This window comes from Pan paniscus, chromosome 4 (assembly GCF_029289425.2).
Source record: "Pan paniscus chromosome 4, NHGRI_mPanPan1-v2.0_pri, whole genome shotgun sequence".
NCBI lineage: Eukaryota > Metazoa > Chordata > Mammalia > Primates > Hominidae > Pan > Pan paniscus.
This window is the reverse complement of record NC_073253.2, coordinates 173188433-173198624: the sequence shown is the minus strand read 5'-3', so window position 1 is coordinate 173198624 and position 10192 is coordinate 173188433. Positions and strand designations below refer to the sequence as shown.

The following is a 10192-nucleotide window of genomic DNA, read 5'->3' as shown; positions in this document are numbered from 1 at the left end:
CAGGGTGCCCCAGGCCTCAAGGGCGAGCAGGGAGACACAGTGGTGATCGACTATGATGGCAGGATCTTGGATGCCCTCAAGGTAGTGTTCCTGGTGGGACCAGGATGTGCCTTAGATACGATTTTTCCTTAGGGAATAATCACTCCCTTTGTGATTAATCCTGCACTTTTTTACACAAGGGACTAGAGGCAGCTTAGCACAAAGACCCCAACTGTTACTAGGCACCCAATGTGGAAATCAGGGCTATGTTAAGACCCGCCCCTGTGAATGTGGCCCACGTGGCCCCGAGCTCCCTAGAGGCCAAGTCAAAAAGGGAAGCTCCCCACTCAGGGGCAGGAGGCAGAGTATTTCCTGGGGTCTGTTCCCAGTGTCTCCTGGGACCTTCCCAGAGGACACTGGCTGGAGGGCTAGGTCTTCTGATGATGCCATGGGGAGGATGAGAGTGGCAAGCTCTGCCCCCAGAGCCTTGGGAGATATGTGACCTCCGAGCCCAGTCGCTGGTAAACTTGGGACTTACCACCAGTGGAGAGAGGCACTGGGTGCCAGCAGCTCATGGGTACCCCAGAAGGAAAGTGGGTGAGGAAGGAGTGGTCACCAGAGACCAGACTGGGAAGGGGGCCCTGGCCCCACCTGAACATCATTTCCAGTTATCTCCCACAGGCTTTGGGGAAGTACAAGTTGGCAGTAACTGTGGCACCCACCCCCAGGCATGCATGGTGTGGCGTGGCGTGGCGTGGTGTGGCGTGGCATGGCCCAGACGGCAGGCACATGCATGATGTGTCCCAGGCTGACCTAGCCTTGTGGGAGAAGCCCTATGAGTGCAGGGAGTTGGGAGATGGACTTCGTTTTGTTTTTGTTTTTGAGATGGAGATTCACTCTTGTCGCCCAGGCTGGGTGTGATCTCGGCTCACTGCAACCTCCTCCTCCCAGGTTCAAGCAATTCTCCTGCCTCAGCCTCCCAAGCAGGCATGCGCCACCACACCTGGCTAATTTCTATATTTTTAGTAGAGACGGGGTTTTACCATGTTGGCCAGGCTGGTCTCAAACTCCTGACCTCAAGTGATCCTCCCACCTCAGCCTCCCAAAGTGCTGGGATTATAGGCGTGAGCCATCACGCCCAGCCAGAGATGGACTTTGGATGCCAGACTGAGATGCTGACTCAATTTGATGGGCAGCAGGCAGCCATAGTCCGTGCAGGGGATGATGTTAAAAAAATTAAAACACAGCTGGGCACAGTGGCTCACGCCTATAATCCCAGCACTTTGGGAGCCCGAGGCAGATGGATCACGAGGTGAGGAGTTCGAGACCAGCCTGGCCAACATAGTGAAACCCCGTCTCTCCTAAAAATACAAAAATTAGCCGGGCATGGTGGTGCGCACCTGTAGTCTCAGCTACTCGGGAGGCTGAGGCAGGAGAATCACTTGAACCCAGGAGGCGGAGGTTGTGGTGAACTGAGATCGCACCTCTGCACTCCAGGCTGGGCAACAGAGGGAGACTCCATCTCAAAAATAAAAAAATAATAAAAAATAAAAACATATTGGGGGAAGGCTAGCTAGGGAATGATATGGACAGTGAATGAAAGCAGGTGTTGGAGCAGGGAGCAGGGGGACCCCAGGCAGGGAGGTCCTGGGCCTGGGCCTAGGGGAGGGTAGATAAGATGGAGGCCAGGGACATCTCAATGGGACACCAACAAGAAGGGCACAGGATAGGGAGGCGGGAGGGGAGAGACCTAGAGCTTCCGGGGCAGGGGTGGGGCAGGGGCTGGGCAGGGTGCAGTTTTTCGGAAGGGAGGGGAGGGGAGTGTGGAGGCTGAGCAGGGGGCCAGCTGGGCCCTGGTGGCAGGTAGCCTGCAGAAAGCCTGGATCAGGACAGGAGCTTGAGAGTGGGGTCAGACCTGGAAACACGGGAGACCCCACCCCTACCTGCGAGACTAAGGAACTCCCTAGGCCCAGCAGATGGCAGGCAGCGGAGCCAGAAGGTCAGAGAGCTCATAGGACAGTCAGAGACGGTGGTGCTGGGCCACCATTGGGGATGTCATTCTTGGCAGGCCTTGAATGCCAGCAGGGGATTTAAGCTTGCTTTGAGAGGCAATAGGGAGCCAAAGCAAGATCTTGAGCAGGGGAACGTCGTGAGGAAATCTGGATTGGGGCAGAGGGCCGTCCATGGCAGCAGACACTGGTATCTTGTCAAACGCTGGGTGTCACCTCCTGGCCTCCCCCAAGCCTTGGAGGCCAGATAAAGCCTTGCACAGTGTGGCCTGACCTGACTGGGGAAGAAGCAGTCCCCAAGGACCCTGCCTCTGCTCAGCTCAGCTGGACGGGGACTTGGTTCCAGGTGGGGAGCTGGATGGGTAGCGAAGGGAGGCCCTGCCTAACCCATGACACTGACCGGCTTCACTCTCACACACAGGGGCCTCCCGGACCACAGGGGCCCCCAGGGCCACCAGGGATCCCTGGAGCCAAGGTCAGTGCAGATGCAGCTATGTGGTCCCCCAAGCATTTGTCTCCAGGGCCCACCTCCCTCTTCCTGTCTGCTCTGTGACCCTGTTCCACTTCCCTCCGGGTGTCCTGGCGTGGCTTCCGGGAGCTCAGAGAAAGGGCCTGGGCTCCCAGGCTGAGTGCCTTCTTCCTGGGCTCGATCTACTCTGGGAGATTTCCCTGGGAAGCCTCATTCATACATTTAAACTGAAAATTCATGCAGCTATAAAAAGGAATGAAATCATGTCCTTTACAGCTACATGGAAGCAGCCAGAGGCCATTATCCTAAGTGAATTAATACAGAAAAGAAAATGGGCTGGGCGTGGTGGCTCACACCTGTAAATCCCAGCACTTTGGGAGGCCGAGGCAGGTGGATCACCTGAGGTCAGGAGTTTGAGACCAGCCTGGCCAACATGGTGAAACTCTGTCTCTACTAAAAATACAAAAAATTAGCCGGGCGTGGTGGCACATGCCTGTAATCCCAGCTACTTGAGAGGCTGAGGCAGGAGAATCGCTTGAACCTGGGAGGCAGAGGTCGCAATGAGCCAAGATTGCGCCACTGAACTCCAGCCTGGGCAACAAGAGCAAAACTCTGTCTCAAAAAAAAAAAAAAAAAAAAGAAAAGAAAATGAAAGAGAGAGAAAGAAAGAAAAGAAAAGAAAACCACATACTGCATGTTCTCACTTAAAAGTGGAAGCTAAACATTGGGTACACACAGACACAAAGATGGGAATAATAAATACTGGAGATTCCAAAAGGGAGGAGCAGCTATGTGGTCCCCCAAGCATTTGTCTTATAGCTGCATGAGGACAAGGGTTGAAAAACTACCTATCAGGTGCTGTGTTCACCCCTTGGGTGACAGAATCATTAGAAGCCCAAACCTCAGCATCGTGCAATCCCATGTGACAACCCTGCCTGTGTACCCCCTGAATCTAAAACTTTTTTTAAAACTATAAATTTTCCTATAAGCATATCTGCTTTAGCTGCATCCTACAAACCTTGATATGTTGAATTTTACTTTTATTCAGTTCAACATAATTTCTAAGCTCTCTTTTGATTTATTCATGGATTATTTAGAGAATACTTGGGGATTTAGAAATACTTGGAGATTTTTTTTCCAGGTATCTTGCTTTTTTGTTTCAGTTTTTTTCATATTTAATGTATCCAGCTGACCAGATATTTTATTAATTTCTTATTTAATTATCTTGCGGCCGGGCACGGTGGCTCACGCCTGTAATCTCAGCACTTTGGGAGGTGGAGCGGGTGGATCACAAGGTCAGGAGTTCAAGACCAGCCTGGCCAATATGGTGAAACGCTGTCTCTACTAAAAATACAAAAATCAACTGGGCGTGGTTGTGCGCACTTGTAATCCCAGCTACTTGGGAGGCTGAGGCAGAAGAATTGTTTGAAACCAGCAGGCGGAGCTTGTAGTGAGTTGAGGTTGTGCCACTGCACTCTAGCCTGGGAGACATAGCAAGAATCTGTCTCAAAAAAAAAAAAAAATTATCTTGCGATTAGAGAACATACTCTTTTTTTTTTTTTTTTTTTTTTTTGAGACGGAGTCTTGCTCTTTTGCCCAGGCTGGAGTGCAGTGGCACCATCTCAGCTCACTGCAACCTGTCTCCCGGGTTCAAGCAATTCTGCCTCTGCCTCCCAAGTAGCTGGTATTACAGGCCTGTGCCACCAAGCCCAGCTAATTTTTATATTTTTAGTAGAGGGGGGGTTTCACCATGTTAGCCAGGCTGTCTCAAACTCCTGACCTCAGGTGATCCACCCACCTCAGCCTCCCAGAGTGCTGGGATTACAGGTGTGAACCACCATGCCCAGCCAAAACATATTCTTTTTAATACAATATTGATCTTTTTAATGTATTAAAACTTGTTTTAGAGTCAAAGTGTTCTTTCTTGTTGAATGTTTTATATGCACACAAATTAAATGTATATTTAGCTGCTGTTGGGGGTAGTGTTTTATAAATATCCACCAGCTAAAAATAAAGAACTGAAAACCCAGCCCCTGTGACAGCACACCAGTCCGGCAGGTGGACAGCTGTGCACACCCTGTGACAGCACACCAGTCCGGCAGGTGGACAGCTGTGCACACCCTGTGACAGCACCATTCGTTTGCATCCTGCCCATTTATCTCAAGAGAAAGAGCCAACAATTTTGAAGTCAGGCAGATCTGGTCCCGGCATTGTTGTTCCTGGGCTCTGTGGCCTGAAGCAAGTCACTTAACCCTCCAAGCCTCAGCACCCGAATCTGTGACATAACAACTTACAGGTGATAGCCATGGGCTACATCTGCTCGTGATGGGCTGAGGAAACAGAGGAGGCGGTGGGTCCTGGCACAGCTAGAGGTCCAACTGCAAAGACCCACCCTGGGCCGGGTGCACAGTGTGTCCTGGCCCTCTGGCTGCTGACACCTCTTTAGGAAAGGAAGGCATAACCCCTCTTGCCATCTCTTCCCTTCCAGGGCGAGCTTGGATTGCCCGGTGCCCCAGGAATCGATGGAGAGAAGGTCTCTGGGCCTTTCATTTCCTTGGTGATGCCAGTGCCTGGTATTGGGCTGTGTGTGTGTGTGTGTGCGCGTGTGCATGTGTGCACAGAGTTAGAGAAAGACCATGTGTGAGAAAAGCAAAAATCATGGATTCTGGCACCAGGCTGCCTGTGTGCAAACCCTGGTCTGCCCTCAGGCCCCGGGCAAGTTGCCCGCTCTCAGGCAGGGCTGAGTAACCCTGTGTATGGAGAACACTCAGTGCAGTGCCTGGCATGTGGTGAAAAGCCACAAAGGCTAAGAGCATTGTAGGTATTGCCCCAATGAGAGAGAGAGAGAGAGTGTGTGTGTGTGTGTGTGTGTGTGTGTGTGTGTGTGTGTGTGTGTGTGTGAGATATCCTATACAGACGTGAGCATATTCGTGGGGTCACTTGCTATTCGAGGGTGAGTCTTTCCCACTGGGTCCGCAGTGTGTGTCTCATCCTGGACATTATGTAATTGGTTGAATGGAGGGATTCGGTGGCTGGAAGAGTTTGTTGGGGTGGGGAGTCCCACCACTAGCTTCTGAGATGTGAGCACAGAGCTGGCCCCATGAGTGCCCCCAGAGGGGCAGCTCCAGGCTCACATGCTCCACCTGTCTGCCCCGGCGCCTGCCCTGCGGTGCCCACACCCGGCTGCAATGAGCCAGGAGTGGCGTGCCCCACCCCCACCCCCACTGCATTCGGCTAAGGCTCCCAGCCACTGTGGCTGGAGGTGGGGACCCACAAAGAAAAAGTGGGGCCCTAGCATGAACTAAGCTCTGGGGACCTGCTGGGGGGAGAAGGGAGGGGACCTCCTGAGCCCCACTCATCCCTTGTGCTTGTGGCTTTCAGGGCCCCAAAGGACAGAAAGGAGACCCAGGAGAGCCTGGGCCAGCAGGACTCAAAGGGGAAGCAGGCGAGATGGGCTTGTCCGGCCTCCCGGTATGTGGCTGGGTTGGGCCACACATTACGCCTCCTGTGTGGAAGCCCTGAGGTGACTGTGTGCCCCCCGTGCTGTGGGGAGGCCAGGGCATGACCCTGACAGCCCCTGCGGTCTCAGTGCCCAGCCGGCCGGGGACACTCTAGGCTCTGGGCCAGCGTTGTCCTCCTCTCTCCCGGCCTCCACTTCCTCGTCTGGAAGAAGCCTTCCACCTGCCTCAGATGGCAGCTAAAATCAGGAGCTGTGGCCATGGGAGCGCGTTGGCCAGGTGGTTATGCCACGTGCTCTGACCTAAACTGCCCAAGTTTGCATCCAGCTCCGTCCTGGCTGACTCTGGAACCCTGGGCGAGCAACCTAACCTCCTAGGGCCTCGGTTTCCTCACCTCCAAAGTGGGGGTGATCATTCCCCTCCCTCAAGGGCATGCGTGGCTGGGCTGACAGTGGTGGCTGGCACACAGCAAATACCCACTGTTGTCCTCATGATTTTCGTTGCTTTTGTGGCCCGATTGGAAGAGCCACCAGCTGTTACGCCACCACTGGGACACATCCAGTGTCCATCCCTGATGGTCACTGGGCTAGAGGGGGCACTGGGGTTTGACCCCAGGGTCTTTGCTTCACAGCCCCTGGTTGCTCCCTGCACCCCAGGAAAACAATTTGTGCGGCTGCTCGTGTGCTTTCTAAAGCCCACACTGCTCACCACCCGGGGCGTGGTACATGGATGTAGGGAAAACTTTTCAGTTGCAACAGCTAACTGATGACTGCTCTCAGGAGCCACATGGGGGAAGGAAGGGAGGTCACTAAGCACCGTGGGTGGTGATACAGGTGCTGGACACAAAGGACTCACAGGCCATGCCGTCCTGCAGGGCGCTGACGGCCTCAAGGGGGAGAAGGGGGAGTCGGCGTCTGACAGCCTACAGGAGAGCCTGGTAAGGGGGTATGGGGGGGTCAGGGCTTCCCCCAACACCCAGTCCAGGCTGGGTGGGGACCCTGAGCCTTGGGACAAAAAGGCCACCTGGCCTGAGCAAACCCAGGGCAGTAGGGGAGGGAGAGTAAGGGGAGCGAGACCCCTCTGAGAACAGAGTCTCACCATGTCTCCCAGGCTGGAGTGCAGTGGCACAACCTCGGCTCACTATAAGCTCCGCAGACCAGCTGCCACCTGCTCACCAGACTCTGCCCTCTGGGGGCAGGAAGGAGACTCTCGATCCAGCAGTGTGCGATGAGCTCAGATGCGGGTGGGTGAGGGTGACAGGCGGTGGGTGACTAACCTGTCTCTCACCCTCCCTAGGCTCAGCTCATAGTGGAGCCAGGTCCCCCTGGCCCCCCTGGCCCCCCAGGCCCGATGGTAAGGACGGTTTGCTTTGGTTTGGTTTGAAGCAGCCAGGAAACCAAGAGGCGGGGTGGGGGCTAGGTCCCAGAGCCATGACCCAGGAGAGAGCGGGCTTCTTCATTCAGGGAGGGGCACATGGGCAGAGGGCAGAGCCCAGGACAGGGCCCCAGGGGCCAGTGAGTGGCCACTGCAAGAGGGTCCGGAGCCAGCCTTCTTATCTGCTTCCTCCTCCTGCAGGGCCTCCAGGGAATCCAGGGTCCCAAGGTGAGTGGGCATAGACCCCTCTACTGGCCTCAGACTCACCGTCTGGGCAGTTTCCAAGAGCCTTGCCAATGGGCAAAGCAAAGGGCCTGACGCTCCGCCCTGGCCCATCCCTGAGTCTTCCCAGCGCCTGAACGTCCCAAGTCCCCAGGGCATAACCTCCCCGATGTCGTTGAGGCCAATGCCCCCCTCTCCACCCTTGAGGCTCTCCTCTCCCACTTTCTCCCTCTGCCCGGGACCCCAGTCTGTCCCTCTCTCCTCCTCAGGTCCACCACCGTTTCTACTGCTTGTCCCCTTCTCCTTTGTCTGTGCCTGTCAGTTCCTTGCACTGTCCCCACCTCTCCCCATCCCAGCCCGCCCCACACACATCTGTCTCTCAGCTGCCACAGTCTAAGCACAAAATGTTGGGCTTGGTGTATATTACATGATGGCATGTTCCCTGCTCTTACATTAAGTCCTTGAGTGTGGCCTGCCCGCATGCCCTGCCCCAGGGAGGCAGACACAGAAGGGGAGGCCACCTGGCCTCACTCCTTGTCACACCACCCTCCTGGCGTGAGCAAATCTCTGCTTCCCCAGCTCAGAGGCCAGATGTGGGACTGAGAATCGTGGAAGCCCAGGCCCGAGCCTGCAGCCCCACCAGGTGCTCTACTTCCGGTTCTGCTTTCTCTTAAGGCCACCACAGTTCATGTTTCAAAGAGGCAGCTGCTATCAGGACAGGGTCCAAGGCTTGCCGTAGAAGCCTGATGGGGACCCAGCTCTGCTGCCTCCCGCTGTGTGGCTGGGCCTGTCCCCCCTCCGTCTGCACCTGCTTTCCTCATCTTTGGAATGGGTGTGACCGTAATCACCTTCCATGGGGCTGAGGGAGCCTGTTCTGGAAAAGGCGCAATGTGCATGGCCAGAGCTCCTCCTGATCACCCTCACCAGGGAGTAAGCTGGGGCCAGGCCTGGGGGAGCCTGGATCTGTTCCTCTGTCCACATCCCAGCTCCCTTGCAGTCTCCAAGCTTGCCTGTCCTACTGTCTGTCTAACCCCTTCCCCTTGACTGATTTCCCTCCTTTGCCTCCAGGGCTTGGATGGAGCAAAGGGAGAGAAGGGTGCATCGGGTGAGAGAGGCCCCAGCGGCCTGCCTGTGAGTCTCACAAGCCTTGTTTGTCCCAAAGGTGTTAATTCCTGTCACTAGCATGCCTCTTGACTCATTCCTTTTCTATCCAGGGGCCAGTTGGCCCACCGGGCCTTATTGGGCTGCCAGGAACCAAAGGAGAGAAGGTAACCGCCTCATTCAGAACTCCCTCTCCAACCATGGCCACCTGGTCATGGTGGCGCTCAGCCCGGGGACCCCAACCCTGTACCTCACTGGGTCCCTGCACTTCGCAGGGCCAGAGTTCAGGCTCTGTGGATGCCAGGTCTGTCCTGGCCTCCATCTATGCCTGCGTGGTTGGTGGGTCTCCTTGCCCCCATGTCTGTGGCCAACCCACAGGGCTGGACTTCCCAGCATCTGTGCTCCCAGCACCCCTCCCCAACCCCTCTCACCCACTCTGTGTCTCTCCTCAGGGCAGACCCGGGGAGCCAGGACTAGATGTAAGTGTCTTATCGTCACTTTGAGTAATTGGGTGCCTCTTGTGTGTATCTTCTGCCCTCATGCAGTAACCTGATCTGGCTACTCAAGTGTGACCCCTTTCCCCAGGGCTGGGACTGCAACTGACTGGTTCCCCCTGTGTCCCCATGGCCAAGTCCAGTGCACAACCCAGAGCAGGTCCTTTGTGGATAGATGAATGGATTGTTGATGGATGGATAATGGATGGATACATTGGTAGATGGAGGATGGATGCAGGATGGATGGACAATGGAGGATGAATCGATGGATGGATGAATGCATAATGCAGGATTGATGGATGGATGGATAAATGGATGGATGGGTGGATGGATGGGTGAATGGATGGATGAATGAATGGATGGATGGGTGAATGGATGGATGGGTGAATGGATGGATGGGTGAACGGATGGATGGGTGATGGATGAGTGGATGATGGGTGGGTGGATGATGGGTGGGTGGATGATGAATGGATGATGGATGGATGGGTGGAGGGATGGATAATGGAAGAATGATGGATGCATGGATGGAGGATTGAATGGACTCACCCATCCATTCATCTGTCTATCCACTATGGATGGATGGATGGATGGATGGATAATGGATGAATGATGGATGGATGGATGGATGGATGGATGGATAATGGATGAAGGATGGATGGATGGATGGATGGATGGATGATGAGTGGATGGATGGATGATGATGGCAGTGGAGGGATGGATGGATGGATGGATGGATGATAGATGATGAGTGGATGGATGGATGATGATGGCAGTGGAGGGATGGATGGACAGATGGATGGATGATAGATGATGAGTGGATGGATGGATGATAGATGATGAGTGGATGGATGGATGATGATGGCAGTGGAGAGATGGATGGATGGATGATAGATGATGAGTGCATGGATGGATGATGATGGCAGTGGAGGGATGGACGGATGGATGGATGATGCATTGTAGCAAGGAAGTGAAGAGAGCAGTGAGGAGCCTGTTGCAATATCCTGGTGACAGATAATAGGGCTTTAGCTAGAGCAGTAATTTGAGAAGAAGAGGAAGGGAAGTATTAGCCCAGGCTGATTATGTCAA

At 54.6% G+C, this 10192-nt stretch overlaps 1 protein-coding gene across 2 annotated transcripts in view; it reads left to right on the top strand.

Annotated features, from left to right (window-relative positions):
• COL23A1 (collagen type XXIII alpha 1 chain) overlaps nucleotides 1-10192 on the top strand; it is a 351166-nt gene that overhangs the window by 333973 nt on the left and 7001 nt on the right. For both annotated transcript variants that reach the window (XM_034961132.3, XM_055113075.2), the window contains 10 exons: nucleotides 4-81; nucleotides 2410-2463; nucleotides 4946-4990; nucleotides 5839-5928; nucleotides 6790-6852; nucleotides 7212-7268; nucleotides 7491-7517; nucleotides 8580-8642; nucleotides 8726-8779; nucleotides 9065-9091. In XM_034961132.3, coding sequence (XP_034817023.1) covers nucleotides 4-81; nucleotides 2410-2463; nucleotides 4946-4990; nucleotides 5839-5928; nucleotides 6790-6852; nucleotides 7212-7268; nucleotides 7491-7517; nucleotides 8580-8642; nucleotides 8726-8779; nucleotides 9065-9091 — 558 coding nt within the window. The remainder of the gene's footprint in view (nucleotides 1-3; nucleotides 82-2409; nucleotides 2464-4945; nucleotides 4991-5838; nucleotides 5929-6789; nucleotides 6853-7211; nucleotides 7269-7490; nucleotides 7518-8579; nucleotides 8643-8725; nucleotides 8780-9064; nucleotides 9092-10192) is intronic.